The following is a 16,196-nucleotide window of genomic DNA, read 5'->3' as shown; positions in this document are numbered from 1 at the left end:
CCCTAAAAGCTATGGATAATAGTTGCTGCTTTGCCTGCATGGAATCTTTTATTCAAATCCACGAATAATAGTTTTACAGCATGAAGTGAACCATTAGGCCTGTGTACATTTATTTTCTTATTTTTGTTCCAATTATGGGATACAAATGTTTCTGGCAGTGCCACTGAAGTGAGGAGAAGTTAAGAATTAACCACACTGATAGGTCCAGTAGCAGTTCTCCCTGTTTGTTCAACTCTGAGGAAGGACATTATTGCCATAGAGGGAGTGCAGAGAAGGTTCACCAGACTGATTCCTGGGATGTCAGGACTGTCTTATGAAGAAAGACTGGATAGACTTGGTTTATACTCTCTAGAATTTAGGAGATTAAGAGGGGATCTTATAGAAACTTACAAAATTCTTAAGGGGTTAGACAGGCTAGATGCAGGAAGATTGCTCCCGATGTTGGGGAAGTCCAGGACAAGGGGTCACAGCTTAAGGATAAGGGGGAAATCCTTTAAAACCGAGATGAGAAGAACTTTTTTCACACAGAGAGTGGTGAATCTCTGGAACTCTCTGCCACAGAGGGTAGTTGAGGCCAGTTCATTGGCTATATTTAAGAGGGAGTTAGATGTGGCCCTTGTGGCTAAGGGGATCAGAGGGTATGGAGAGAAGGCAGGTACGGGATACTGAGTTGGATGATCAGCCATGATCATATTGAATGGCGGTGCAGGCTCGAAGGGCCGAATGGCCTACTCCTGCACCTAATTTCTATGTTTCTATGTAACTCCATTTTGTAAGTTACTATCAAATCTGGTGCCATCGTAGTTGAAGGCGTTGCATTTCAGATCGCTGTACGATATGATATATTAGCAAAAGAATCCAGAAGAGATTCACTTGGCTAATTCCAGGGATGTGAGGGTTGACCTGTAACAAACGTCTAAAACATTAGATCTGTATTGTTAGGAGTTCAGAAGAATAAGCAGTGAGCTCATTAAAGCATATGAGATTCTACGAGGTATGACAGATTAATGCCCCTGTCCCACTTAGGAAACCTGAACGGAAACCTCTGGAGACTTTGCGCCCCACCCAAGGTTTCCGTGCGGTTCCCGGACGTTGCAGGTGGTTGCTGGAGGTTGCAGGTAGTGGAAGCAGGTTGGGAGACTGACAAAAAACCTCCGAGGTTTCCATTCAGGTTTCCTAAGTGGGACAGGGGCATAAATATTGAGATGGTTCCAGCCGTATAGGATATCTTAAACAACTATGCTTAAAAATAAGCCACTGGTGAAAAATAAGCCACTGGTGAATGATTTATAAATGCAAATATTTGTTTAATGGTAATCTGAGGGGTAACGTTTTGACACAAAGGGTGGTGGGTGTATGGAACAAGCTGCCAGATGAGGTAGTTGAGGCAGGGACTATGCAAACATTTAAGAAACAGTTAGACAGGTACATGGATAGGACAGGTTTGGAGGGATATGGACCAAACGAGGGCAGGTAGGACTCATGCAGCTCGGAGATGTTGGCCGGTATGGGCAAGTTGGGCAGAAGGGCCTGTTTCCACACTATATGACTCTATGGACAAAAGTAATTTACATAGAAATAATTGTGTATAAGTTTGTACAGCAGTATTCATATTAATCTTAAAGTGTAAAATAGCCTGGACATATGTCATGCATGATTTACTCCTGAAATGCAGTGAGGAAAACATTTGAAGTGACCAGTCAGTGCTCTTACATATGGAATTGAATTATTGGCTGGCACCTAATTCCTAATTTTGTATCCTTTTTTTCATTTTTGGGCCCATTTTGTAGCTCACTGGGATCTTGGAGGTCCTGCTGAATCTTCTTCAGACAAGTTCTGCTCGGGATCAGTTGTATCTGCTGCTCTTTGAACCGGGGCACGCTGACATTCTCTACACATTACTGCTGAACAACAAGTATTCTGACAAACTACGGGAGCTTGTTTTTAAGGTACTGTGTGTGTAAATTGCATGGGGTGCTGGTTGGCCCATGACTTGTTGAGGTCCAGTATATGTGCTGTATGATTTTGCCTTGCTGCACTTTGACTTTGCTGTACTTATGTTCTATACCTCATAGATATTTGAGAGGATGTTAAAGTGTGATAAAGTCTACGAACGGAATAAGCAGCGCATCAGACTGAGAGATGTTGGCTATTCGGGACTTGTCATGCTGCTGAATGATGTCATTGTTACTGTTCCCCTGGTCAAGAATCTCTTGCACCAAGTGCTAGAAGCAGGTAAGTTTAGTTTTTAGTTTAGTTTAGAGATACAGTGCGGGAACAGGCCCTCCGTCCCACTGTGTCCACACCAATCCCTGCACATTAACACCATCCTACACACACTAGGGACAATTTTACATGTATACCAAGCCAATTAACCTACAAACCTGTACGTCTTTGGAGTGTGGGAGGATACCGAAGATCTCGGAGAAAACCCACGCAGGTCACGGGGAGAACGTAAAACTCCGTACAGACAAGCACCCGTTGTCAGGATCGAACCTGGGTCTGGTTGCTGTAAGGCAGCAACTCGACAGCAATGCTACCGTGCCTGACTGATGAAGGTCAGCATGCCAAAAGCTTTTTTTACCACCCAATCTATCTGTGATGCCACCCTTCAGGGATCTGTCTTGTATCCCTAGAATCCTCTGCTGGTACTAAAGAAGATTCTGAAGAATAAGATATACATGGATTTAGAGAGATGGGGATTGATTAGGCATAGTCAGCATAGTTTTGTATATGGGAGAACGTGTTGCATGAAATTGGATTTTTTGAAAAAGTGACATGTGGCTATTGTCTGTATACACTTCATTAAGGCCTTTGATAAGGTTCCACATGGTAAACTGTACTGAAAATAAAACCTCATGTGAATCATAGAGAGCTAGCAAACTGGATACAGAATTAGCTTCATGATAGGAGTAATGGTGGAAGGTTTTTGTCAGACTAGAGGCCTGTAACTATTACGGTGCCTCAGGTATCAGTGCTGGGCCCACACAGTGCCCTCCATAATGTTTGGAACGAAGAGTCGTCATTTATTTATTTGCTTCTGTACTCCACAATTTGAGATTTGTAATAGAAAAAAATACATGTGGTTAAAGTGCAAATTATCAGATTTTATTAAAGGCCATTTTTATACATTTTAGTTTCACCATGTAGAAATGACAGCAGTGTTTATACATAGTGCCCCCATTTCAAGGCACCATAATGTTTAGGAAACATGGCTTCACAGGTGTTTCTTCTCAGGTATGTTTAGTTGCCTCCTTAATGCAGGTATAAGAGAGCTCTCAGCACCTCGATTTCCTCCAGTCTTTCCATCACATTTGGAAACTTTTATTGCTGCTTATCAACATGAGGACCAATGAAAGTCAAAGAAGCCATTATGAGACAGATATATAAGAATAAAACTGTTAGAGACATCAGCCAAACCTTAGGCTTACCAAAATCAACTGTTTGAAACATCATTAAGAAGAAAGAGAGCATTGGTGAACTTACTAATCGCAAAGGGACTGACAGGCCAAGGAAGACCTCCACTGCTGATGACAGAAGAATTATCTTTATAATAAAGAAAAATCCCCAAACACCTGTCTGACAGAAGACTTCATGAACAGAAATACAGAGGATACACTGCAAGATGCAAACCACTGGTTAGCCGCAAAAATAGGATGACCAGGTTACAGTTTGCCAAGAAGTACTTAAAAGAGCAACCACAGTTCTGGAAAAAGGTCTTTTGGACAGATGAGACGAAGATTAACATATCAGAGTGATGGCAAGTGCAAAGTATGGAGGAGAGAAGGTACTGCCCAAGATCCAAAGCATACCACCTCATCTGTGAAACACGCTGGTGGGGGTGTTATGGCCTGGGCATGTATGGCTGCTGAATATACTGGCTCATTTATCTTCATTGATAGCATAATGAAATCCGAAGTATATAGACACATCCTATCTGCTCAAGTTCAAACAAATGCCTCAAAACTCATTGGCCGGCAGTTCATTCTACAGCAAGACAATGATCCCAAACATACTGCCAAAGCAACAAAGGAGTTTTTCAAAACTAAATAATGGTAAATTCTTGAGTGGCCAAATCAATCACCCAATCTGAACCCAATTGAGCATGCCTTTTATATGCTGAAGAGAAAACTGATGGGGACTAGCCCCCCAAACAAGCATAAGCGAAAGATGGCTGCAATACAGGCCTGGCAGAGCATCACCAGAGAAGACACCCAGCAACTGATGATGCCCATGAATTGCAGACTTCAAGCAGTCATTGCATGCAAAAGATATGCAACAAAATACTAAACATGACTACTTTCATTTACATGACACTGCTATGTCCCAAACATTATGGTGCCCTGAAATGGGGGGACTATGTATAAACACTGCTGTAATTTCTACATGGTGAAACCAAAATTTATAAAAATCAGATAATATACGGGAATATAATGTTGCCAGGACCCATAAGGAAGGGTTGGACAGGCTCAAACTTTGTCCTTGGAGCATAGGAGTTTGAGGGATGATCTTGTGGAGCTGTGTAACTTTGAGGGGAATAGATAGGATGCTTGTGCACACTTTTTCCCAAGATAGGGGAACCGAGAACAAGAGGTTTAAGGTGAGAGGGACATGGTGGGCCGAAAGGCCCGTTTCTGTTCTGTACAACTCACTGACTAAGATAATGTTCCTGCGGATTGCAATGCCAACTCTTGATGTGATAAACACACCATAAATGAAGTTGTAACTTTGTTGAGCATTTTCCCAGTGAGCATCCATGATTTTCTAATAACCATGGGTTGCATGTACCTGCTCCTAACAGTCAGTAAATGTGGGTATGAATCATTAGTGCATTGGGTTTCCTTGTTCTTTAGTGCTTCATACATTACTGATCACTGTACCTTCACACCCAGTAAAATGTTTGCATTTCTACTCATGCAATCAGATTTTTATTCTTTATGGTAGACAAAAATGCTGGAGAAACTCAGCGGGTGAGGCAGCATCTATGGAGCGAAGGAATAAGTGACGTTTCGGGTCAAGACCTTTCTTTAGTCTGAAGAAGGGTTTCGACCCGAAGCGTTGCCTATTTCCTTCGCTCCATCGATGCTGCCTCACCTGCTGAGTTTCTCCAGCATTTTTGTCTACCTTCGATTTTCCAGCATCTGCAGTTCCTTCTTAAACTTTTTATTCTTTATCTTCCCTTTTGGACGCGTTTCTATTAACGCAATCAGATTTGTATTCTTTATCTTCTCTTCTGGATATAGTAGTGTTGATAATAAGGGTCTGCACCTTATCTGGTTTCCAGATTTCACAGGAACCCAGGACTGCCATAGTTGGTGAGAAATTGGTCAAATCTTCAAGGCATTTTCATGTTTTATTTCTTTATCTTCTTAGAAACATGTTCTTCTGTAACCAAATATTTATTCATAGTAAATAAATGTTACATTTAGACAGTGATTTTTTTCTCATTATAGACAAAATAAAAACTAATGCAATAATGTTATATTTTTTTGTACCGCCTCGCATAGATTCTGTGGTGAATTATAAAGACTTGATGGCTGTGGTTCATCTAGTGCATAAAGCAAGAATTAACGTGAGACTTGCTGTTTGCAGAAAGGTCAGTCTTCCTGCTTGGTTTCTACATCAGATTTATTTTGAATTCAATAAAAATTAACCACTTCATAAGGTCATAAGTGATAAGCCATTCAACCTTGGCTGATTTATCTCTCCCTCCTAACCCCATTCTCCTGCCTTCTCCCCATAACCCCTGACACCTGTACTAATCAAGAATCTATCTATCACTGCATTAAAATATCTATTGACTTGGCCTCTACAGCCTTTGTGGCAAATAATTCCACAGATTCACCATCCTTCCATCACTGAATGGAGAAAAATAGTAAGAATTTTATTTTCACATAATGGCAGGAGAGTCAGTCTGGCTCAGTTGATATTTTACTGAAATCATTCCTTTTGGACATTCCATCCTCATTTCTAAATGATGCATTCTACATTCTATATGCATAGACTTATGCGTTAGCAAATTGTGTTCCCCGGAAATTAAATTGCATTGTATTTGGATAAGCCAAGTAACTGATACTGTACATTAATGAGACAACTTAAAAGGAACAAGGCTGAAGTAGTGTGTAGGAAAGAACTGCAGATGCTGGTTTAAATCGAAGGTAGACACAAAATGCTGGAGTAACTCTGTGGGACAGGCAGCAGAGAGAAGGAATGGGTGACGTTTCTGTTCGGGACCCTTCCTCAGACTGAACCCGAAACGTCACCCATTCGTTCCCTCCAGAGATGCTGCCTGTCCCGCTGAGTTACTTCAGCATTTTGTGTTTAAAACTGAAGGAATAGTATGTACTGGAAAAAAAACAGTGCTGGAGTAATTCAGCGGGCCAGGCAGCATCTCTGAAGGACCATGATAGGCACAATTTCAGGTTGGGATCCTTCAGACTGATTGTAGCGAGGGGGAAGAAAACTGGAAAAACTGGTGGGACAACGCCTGGCTAGTGATAGGTGGGTACATGTGAGGACAATAAAGGAGAAGAGGAATGGAATGTGAAGTCAGAGGATGAGATATAGGTACAAGGGAATGGGGGCAGAAATGGGTGTGCCCCTGTGTGGGGCACAGGAAATAGAGGGAGGGATATGTAGGATAATGTGGTGTTACCTAAAATTGGAGAATTATGTTCATACCGTTTGGTTGTAAACTTCCTAAGCGGAATATGAGGTGCTGTTCCTCCAATATGTATGCACTGAAAGTTGATGCTAAAAAGGACTGAAAATTGTTTCTGTCAATGTAAGAATTCTTGAAGTTCCAAACTGATGAAGGTTAGATATGTAGTAACCTTTTAACTATCACAAAGGAGACAAAGAAAGAAAATACAAATTTAATTTCAGCATCCTGATCTCAATAGACAATGGGAGTGACAAAACTACTCTTAAACTAGTACAAGACCTTGTACACCTCTACAGGAGCTACAAACACAACTCGCCTTATTCTGCTCCTATCTACCTCAGCAATGGCCACTAATATGATCAGAATTGAGTTGTTAGCATTAAAAATCCAAACAACATTATAGCATGCAAGGATTTATTTATATTTTTGTCAGTGCTCATGCTTTACATGTTTGGGATGTATTTTAAAGTGTTAATTAAGTTATTGATGTTTAATTGATGGCTTTGTTTATAATTGATTGGGTAAATAGTGTACTTAATGATTGAGAGGGAAAATAAGTAGAGATTTTATACTATCAAGATGGAGACACGAGGGACAGCAGATGGTGAAATTGAACAAAAACAAACTACTTTAGGAACTCGAAGGTAGACAAAAGTGCTGGAGAAACAATCTCTCCTATCTGTGATAAATGGCAGCATCTAGAGGCTAACCAAGCACATACTTAGTAAACTGTATAAAAATCAAAAATTTCTGGATTGATATTTTTAGAATAATTTCTGAAGTTATTAATACTAAATTAGATCCCGATTCAAAACTAATAATACTTGGCATAACAGAACAAAGTCTAACACTCACAACAAACCAAAGAGACTTTCTTGATTACAGTATAATAACTGGGAAAAAATTAATACTAAAATTTTGGAAAGGCCCAATAACCCCCACAATTAAAATGGGGATTATGGAAATGTCGGAGACCCCACACCTGGAAAGAATCAGATTTGTCTTAATGGACAAACAAGAACTTTTTGTTAGAATATGGTCTCCATTCATTGCCTATTTGAAGGAGTATATTGGTCCAGCACGGGAACCTAACCGAAGCTTGAACTCAGGATTAGGTGAAAAGTTATACTTTATAATCCACGAACCTATCTCAAAAGATGTATTATTAGTAAAACATTCCATTCTTTTTTTTATCTTGACATTTGTGGGGGTTTTTTCCACTTTCTCTCTTACTTCCTATCTTTAAAAAAAAAGAAAAGTTTTTTTAAAAAGAACTCAGCGGGTGCAGCAGCAAGGGAAAGTGCCTGGGGAGGGGGTGGTGCGGAAGGGAAGGGAAGAATTGACCAGGGAGTTACGGAGGGAGCGGTCTTTGCGGAAAGCAGACGGGGGCAGATGGGAAGATGTGGCGAGTGGTGGGGTCACGTTGGAGGTGGCGAAAATGACGGAGGACTATTTGTTGTATGTGCCGGCTAGTGGGGTGAAAGGTGAGGACTAGGGGGACTCTGCCCTTGTTACGAGTGGGGGGATGGGGAGAGAGAGCAGTGTTACGGGGTATGGAAGAGACCCTGGTGAGAGCCTCATCTATAGTAGGGGAGGGGAGCCCCCGTTCCCTGAAGAATGAGGACATTTCCGATGCCCTGGTGTGGAACACCTCATCCTGGGAGCAGATGCGGCGTAGACCGCTCCCTCCATAACTGCCTGGTGAATTCTTCCCTTCCCTCCCACACTACCCCCTCCCCAGGCACTTTGCCTTGCAAGAGGTGCTACACCTGTCGCTTTACCTCCCCCCTCGACTCCATTCAAGGACCCAAGCAGTCATTCCAGGTGCGACAGAGGTTCACCTGCATCTCCTCCAACCTCATCTATTGCATCCGCTGCTCTAGATGTCAGCTGATCTACATCGGTGAGACCAAGCGTAGGCTTGGCGAATGTTTCGCGAACACCTCCGCTTGGTCCGCCTTAACCAACCTGATCTCCCGGTGGCTCAGCACTTCAACTCCACCTCCCATTCCAAATCTGACCTCTCTGTCCTGGGCATCCTCCAAGACCAGAGTGATCACCACCGGAAATTGGAGGAACAGCACCTCATATTCCGCTTGGACAGTCTGGACCCTAGTGGCATAAACATTGAATTCACCAATCTCTGGTAGCCCTTGCTGTCTCCTCCCCTTCTCAGCTCTTCCTCAGTCCTCAGGCTCCTCCTTTTCCTTTTTCCTTTCTTCTCCCCATCCCTCCCCCACCTTACATCAGTCTGAAGAAGGGTTTCGGCCCGAAACGTTGCCTATTTCCTTCGCTCCTTAGACGCTGCTGCACCCGCTGATTTTCTCCAGCACTTTTGTCTACCTTCGATTTTCCAGCATCTGCAGTTCCTTCTTAAATACTTTAGGAACTCAGTGAGTTAACTGGCACGCTGAGTTCTAGCATTTTGTTTCTTATAATATTAAACTATTTCTCCAGACTTGCTGTGACTGTGACATTGCCCTAATCGTAACATTTAAAAAAAGTGAATATTGTGTATTCTTTCTTTTCTCCCCTCATTGTTTTAGATTTATCGTCACTTGCAGTCCCGACAGGATGCAGCCCAGCAGATAGCAAAGCAGATCAGTTGGCAAGAAACCTTTGTGAGGTTGTTTTTGAAGGAGAATTCAGAGAGCAAAGATATTGTAGGCGTGGAATGCATGAACAACAACAGTTTGGACTTTGGTAAAGAAGCTGATCCACAGCATGAGATGAGACATGGAGTCGAGCCATGGAAGAACACTAATGAAGAATCACATACTCGGGACTATAATTTGCCAGATGGTGATACAACGGACAATGCCTCTTTCACTAAGTTCTTTGATAACCAAAGTTTTGATGGAATGTTTGAAAGATATACTGACTCAAGTCACTTGTCTGAGAGACTTTTAGATGGCAGGGCCTCACACGAGAGTACTGTCACAGAAAGCTTGGTGGAGAATCAGGACGAGTCTGGAAACTGGCTCCAGAAGGGGCGAAGTCTAACATTGGACTTGTCAAGTACAGCCTCCTACGAAATGGGTGACTATGAAAGCCAAACACCAGGGAGTGTTGCCAGTACCCCATCACCACTGGAAATGCCCAAACACTTCTCTGGTGCACAGTTTGATAAGGAATCTAGCAACACTGATGAGTCTAATTACATGGATGATGCTTCGGTCTATGAAGTATTTGGAAATGTAGAGGTAATTTGTTAAATGATTTTTGTCTCATCTTGGACAGCTCTGTTTAAAAAAATGACCCTAATAATTAATCATATGGCATCTATGTTTTAATGTGTTAGTCATTGACAAGGAGATGTGACCTGTGTTTCATTTGATTGTTTTGTTTGAGAATTTCTCTTAAAGCGAGTTGTACTGAACCTGATCACTGAAGCTCCAGGTAAAATACAATTTTGGTTTTGATGTCTCGACCAGTTATGATGTCTATTTATCAAACTTTCAGCAACAAACTTCAGCAACAAAAAAAGATTTGATTGACTCTGGAGTTGTTATTGTGTAACAGTTTATTCAAATGTAACATTGAATTAATTTTAGCACTGCTGGATTCTAGCATTACAATCTCTATGTATTGAAATGTACACTGACCCAGTAAAGCTGAACAGGAGCTCAAAGAACACTATACCTTCTGATTTGGCACCATGCAGGCTTCCAGAGTCGACAACTTCAGATAACCAGTAATAATTTCTATTTCACCGCCAGCTCTAATCCTTTACCATATTTTACATTGTTTTATGATTCCTACTGTCATTTATTCTCTCCTGACTGCTTCTTTACCACAGACCTCCTTGACTTCCTCTCAATCCTCTTCCCTTTCCCATGTTAAACATTATTTTATCTTTAACTTTATCCAATTCAGTTCAAAGATTAATTTACCCAAAATGTTATGTGCATTTCTAACCATCTGTGTAGTGACAGATTTTATATCGTCTCAAGGATTTATTCCTGATAGTCACTTTAATTGATGACCGATCAGAAGGTAATCTATACTCACTCACGAGCAATCCACGAGACATTCAATGCCGTCGAAAGAGAAATCTTCCAAAAGCAGTCTCTTGATTAATAGTTTCTTTATTGTAGTGGTAAAAACAGTCAAATAATCATAAAGGCTTCTTCTTGTATAAGCACATTTCAATCATACTCGTGGTCATGCTTGTGCATGGTCAAAAACTATGTCTCTTCCCCGATCTTCAAACTAAACTAAACTAAACTCCTTGGGAGTCTGCGCGAGAATCCCAGCCGCAAACACGCCTCAGACTACGTATAAATGCCACCCACATAATTACAGGCAGATAAAATTTAAAGGCAACTGGTTATAGTTATAACATACTGAGTTAAGCTAAATGGCTACTCCAGCCTGAGTATTTCCATTAATTTTGGTTTTATTGAAAGGCATTTGGACATTGGACATTGAAAGGCAGGGATGGGAAAGTAGTAAAGTTACAGGCTTAATGCAGGCAAATGGGGTTAGCATGGATAGGTTGGCGGGGATGAGTTGAACAAAAGAGCCCCTTCATTGTAAAGCTCTATGACTCTTTATGTGTACAGCAGTCACATTATTTTGCTTTTGCAAAATGCTGAATACACTGGGTGTGGCTTCAAGTGTTGTAATACATCTTGTGCTGAAAGAGTTAACAAACTCTTATAAACTGACTTATAAAACTTAAATTATTTCTCTCAGAGGTGTGGAGAAGAACTAAGTCGGATTTTGACGGACATTCTCCTTTGTATCATGTGGCGTGGCCTGGAAGGGTCGGATGATGCTGCCTGGATCGAACGAGGACAAGTTTTCTCAGCATTCACGAAGATTGGAACTGCAAATGAACTCCTTTGCCCCTCTGATGAAATTAAACTCAAGTTAGTAGAAAACAGAACAATGAAATATTTTAATACATGGATTTATCTTTTGGGGGTTGGACACATACATTTTTTCCTGATGAGCATTACAGAACATGCATTTGGAATTTTAACTCCAGAAATACTTGCGGAATATTCTGAGATTAATGATTTGTTTGATAGCAATAACTGATTGTTAAACAAGGTAATCTTGCAATCAAGGCCGGATTATGGCTCTGCAGTTTGCAAATAATTGGGAAATTCACCTTTCAACCTATAACTCCAAAGGTGCTTAATCACTTTGCATCACTAAACCTAAACCGTACTGTGTATTTGTAATACTTTAAGGTTGTTGTGAGGATCCAGGAATCCTCTTCAAAGGAGAGAGCTTGTTAAGAATGACATTTGAGGTCTGTGTCGTTCTCTGGCATCAGAGGGCGAGAGAGATGGAAAGATTAACGTTGGATTCAAGAAATAAATATTTGTAGATGGAGTTTGTAGGGATGAAGCACAGGTTTGGAACTGAATGATGGTTATGGATAATAACAAGGAACCGCAGATGCTGGTTTACCAAAGACATACACAAAATGTGTAACTCAGCAGGTCAACCGAGTTACTCCAGGAATTTTTGTCTTTCGATGTATGCAACCAAAGTATTGGTTTATTATTGTCATGTGTATCAATATGAAATGAAAAGCTTTGGCTGATATCCAGACAAGAATGTTATCCTGGGGACATAGAAGTATGTAGGAGAGATTCTGGGGAAGTGTTAAGATTTTAGAGATATAGCTGGGAACGATATAAGTGGTTTATAATAATAATAATAATAAATTTTATTTATGGGCGCCTTTCAAGAGTCTCAAGGACACCTTACAAAAATTTAGCAGGTAGAGGAAAAACATGTAAGGGGAATTAAATAAATAGTAGAGACATGACTAGTACACAAAGTAAAGACAGAATACAATTCAAAACACAATATGAGGCAATTAATGCACAGATGAAAAGGGAGGGGGACGTGGGGCTAAGGATAGGCAGAGGTGAAGAGATGGGTCTTGAGGCGGGACTGGAAGATGGTGAGGGACACGGAATTGCGGATCAGTTGGGGGAGGGAGTTCCAGAGCCTGGGAGCTACCCTGGAGAAGGCTCTGTCCCCAAAACTGCGGAGGTTGGACTTGTGGATGGAGAGGAGACCGGCTGATGTGGATCTGAGGGACCGTGAGGGTTGGTAGGGGGAGAGGAGGTCAGTGAGATAGGGGGGGGCCAGATGGTGGAGGGCTTTGTAGGTGAGGATCAGGATTTTGTAGGTGATCCAGTGGGAGATGGGAAGCCAGTGAAGTTGTTTGAGGACTGGAGTGATGTGATGCCAGGATTTGGTGTGGGTGATGAGTCGGGCGGCTGCGTTCTGGACCAGTTGGAGTCGTTTGATGTAGGTGGAGCTGATGCCAAGGAGAAGTGAGTTGCAATAGTCCAGTCGGGAGGAGATGAAGGCATGGATGAGTCTTTCAGCAGCGGGAGGTGTGAGAGAGGGTCTGAGTTTGGCGATGTTGCGGAGATGAAAGTTTTAATGACATGGCGGATGTGAGGCTCAAGGGAGAGGGTGGAATCAAAGGTCACGCCAAGGTTGCGGGCCTGGGGAGATGGGGAGACAGTGGTGCCGTCAATGGTGAGAGTGGGGTTATTGATTTTGCTGAGTGTGGCTTTAGAGCCTATGAGGAGGAATTCTGTCTTATCGCTGTTGAGTTTGAGGAAGTTATGTTGCATCCAGGTTTTTATAGCTGACAAACAGGAGTTGATATGGGAGAGGGGGGGGGTTGTGGGGGGATTTGGTGCTGAGGTAGATCTGGGTGTCATCAGCGTAACAGTGGAAGTCCAGGTTGAAGTGGCGGAGTATCTGACCAAGGGGGAGGATGTAGATGATGAAGAGGAGGGGGCCGAGTACGGAGCCTTGGGGAACGCCTTGAGTGACTGTGGCTGTAGCAGAGGTGTGGTTGTGGAGAGAGATGAAGTGGGATCTGTTGGAAAGGTAGGAATGGAGTCAGCTGAGTGCAGAGCCTTCAATGCCTAGAGTAAACCTAGCAATTATAGACCTGTTAGTTTGACGTCAGTGGTGGGCAAATTAATGGAAAGAATACTTAGAGATAATATATATAAGCATCTGGATAAACAGGGTCTGATTAGGAACAGTCAACATGGATTTGTGCCTGGAAGGTCATGTTTAACTAATCTTCTTGAATTTTTTGAAGATGTTACTCGGGAAATTGATGAGGGTAAAGCAGTGCATGTTGTGTATATGGACTTCAGTAAGGCCTTTGACAAGGTTCCTCATGGAAGGTTGGTTAAGAAGGTTCAATGGTTGGGTATTAATGATGGAGTAGCAAGATGGATTCAACAGTGGCTGAATGGGAGATGCCAGAGAGTAATGGTGGATGGTTGTTTGTCAGGTTGGAGGCCAGTGACGAGTGGGGTGCCACAGGGATCTGTGTTGGGTCCACTGTTGTTTGTCATGTACATCAATGATCTGGACGATGGCGTGGTAAATTGGATTAGTAAGTATGCAGATGATACTAAGATAGGTGGGGTTGCGGGTAATGAAGTAGAGTTTCAAAGTCTACAGAGAGATTTATGCCAGTTGGAAGAGTGGGCTGAAAGATGGCAGATGGAGTTTAATGCTGATAAGTGTGAGGTGCTACATCTTGGCAGGACAAATCAAAATAGGACGTACATGGTAAATGGTAGGGAATTGAAGAATGTAGGTGAACAGAGGGATCTGGGAATAACTGTGCACAGTTCCCTGAAAGTGGAATCTCATGTAGATAGGGTGGTAAAGAAAGCTTTTGGTGTGCTGGCCTTTATAAATCAGAGCATTGAGTATAGAAGTTGGGATGTAATGTTAAAATTGTACAAGGCATTGGTGAGGCCAATTCTGGAGTATGGTGTACAATTTTGGTCGCCTAATTATAGGAAGGATGTCAACAAAATAGAGTACAGAGGAGATTTACTAGAATGTTGCCTGGGTTTCAGCAACTAAGTTACAGAGAAAGGTTGAACAAGTTAGGGCTTTATTCTTTGGAGCGCAGAAGGTTAAGGGGGGACTTGATAGAGGTTTTTTAAATGATGAGAGGGATAGACAGAGTTGACGTGGAAAAGCTTTTCCCACTGAGAGTAGGGAAGATTCAAACAAGGGGACATGACTTGAGAATTAAGGGACTGAAGTTTAGGGGTAACATGAGGGGGAACTTCTTTACTCAGAGAGTGGTAGCTGTGTGGAATGAGCTTCCAGTGAAGGTGGTGGAGGCAGGTTCGTTTTTATCATTTAAAAATAAATTGGATAGTTATATGGATGGGAAAGGAATGGAGGGTTATGGTCTGAGCGCAGGTATATGGGACTGGGGAGATTATGTGTTCGGCACGGACTAGAAGGGTCGAGATGGCCTGTTTCCGTGCTGTAATTGTTATATGGTTATATGGTAATGCCGAGGTCTTTGAGTCTGGTGAGCAGGATGTTATGGTTCACTGTATCGAAGGCTGCGCTCAGGTCGAGGAGGATGAGGATGTTGAGGGAACCAGTGTCAGCAGAGGTGAGGAGGTCGTTGAGGACTTCGAGGAGAGCAGTTTCTGTGCTATGGAGGGGGCGAAAGCCAGATTGGAGGGGTTCAAGTAGGTTATACGCAAGGAGGTGGGAATGAAGTTGCGACGCAACGATACGCTCCAGGGTTTTTGAAAGAAAGGGGAGGTTTGAGATTGGGCGGTAGTTAATGAGAGAGGGGGGATCGAGACCAGGTTTCTTTAAGATTGGTGTGACAGCAGCAGTTTTGAAAGCGGAGGGGACAATTCCTTGGGACAATGAGGAGTTGAAGAGATTAGTGAGGTAGGGGCAGAGAACGGGGAGGCAGGACTTCAGCAGGGGAGTGGGGAGAGGGTCGAGGGAGCAGATAGTGGGTTTGGAAGAGCTGATGAGTTTGGAGATTTCAATAGGGGTGACCAGGTCAAACTGGGAGAGGAAGCAGTGTGGAGGAGGGGTAAGGAGGTCAGTGGAGATGTTGAAAGGAGGGGCCTTGGTAGGTGGTGGAGTAGATGCTGGGGAGTCGGGTACAGGGGATAAAGATTGATAGATGGTGCTGATTTTATCAGCGAAAAAGTGGAGGAATGAGTTGCAGAGAACCGGAGTAGAGGTAGGGAGAGTGTTGGCTCGAGGCTTGAGGAGGTTGCCCACTGTGGAGAAGAGGGTTCTGTGGTTTAGGCAGGGATCAGTGAATATGGAGGAGAGGTAGGCAGATTTTGCAGCAATGAGGGCATCTTTGTAATCAGTGAGGTGGAGTTTGTAAGCTTCAAGGTGGACTGTGAGAGATGATTTCTTTGTGAGTCGTTCAAGTTGGCGAACAGTCTGTTTCAGTTTACGAAGTGCAGGTGTGTGCCAGGGTGAAGATGTGTTGAAAGTTACGGTTCTTGTTTTGAGGGGGGCCATAGTGTTAAGGGAGGTAGACAAGGTGGAGTTGAGATGGTTTGTGAGATCATCAGGTGAGATAGGGGCTGAGTCCAGGGGGAGAGTGGTGGAGAGGAGGTCAGAGAGATGGAGGGGATCAATAGATTTTAGATTACGGAAGGTGATTTCTCGGAGGAAGCGGGGGCGAGGTGTCGGAGAAGGGATGGTGAACCGTATAAGCTTATGATCAGAGAGG

At 42.7% G+C, this 16,196-nt stretch overlaps 1 protein-coding gene across 7 annotated transcripts in view; it reads left to right on the top strand.

The window, feature by feature from the left end:
* Positions 1-16,196, top strand: part of nbeal1 (neurobeachin like 1) — a 248,860-nt gene that overhangs the window by 140,198 nt on the left and 92,466 nt on the right. For all 7 annotated transcript variants that reach the window (XM_033024391.1, XM_033024389.1, XM_033024388.1 and 4 more), the window contains 5 exons: positions 1,791-1,949; positions 2,076-2,235; positions 5,508-5,596; positions 9,211-9,867; positions 11,363-11,538. In XM_033024391.1, coding sequence (XP_032880282.1) covers positions 1,791-1,949; positions 2,076-2,235; positions 5,508-5,596; positions 9,211-9,867; positions 11,363-11,538 — 1,241 coding nt within the window. The remainder of the gene's footprint in view (positions 1-1,790; positions 1,950-2,075; positions 2,236-5,507; positions 5,597-9,210; positions 9,868-11,362; positions 11,539-16,196) is intronic.

Source organism: Amblyraja radiata, chromosome 7 (genome assembly GCF_010909765.2).
Source record: "Amblyraja radiata isolate CabotCenter1 chromosome 7, sAmbRad1.1.pri, whole genome shotgun sequence".
Taxonomy (NCBI): domain Eukaryota; kingdom Metazoa; phylum Chordata; class Chondrichthyes; order Rajiformes; family Rajidae; genus Amblyraja; species Amblyraja radiata.
This window is presented reverse-complemented; position numbering and strand designations above follow the sequence as displayed.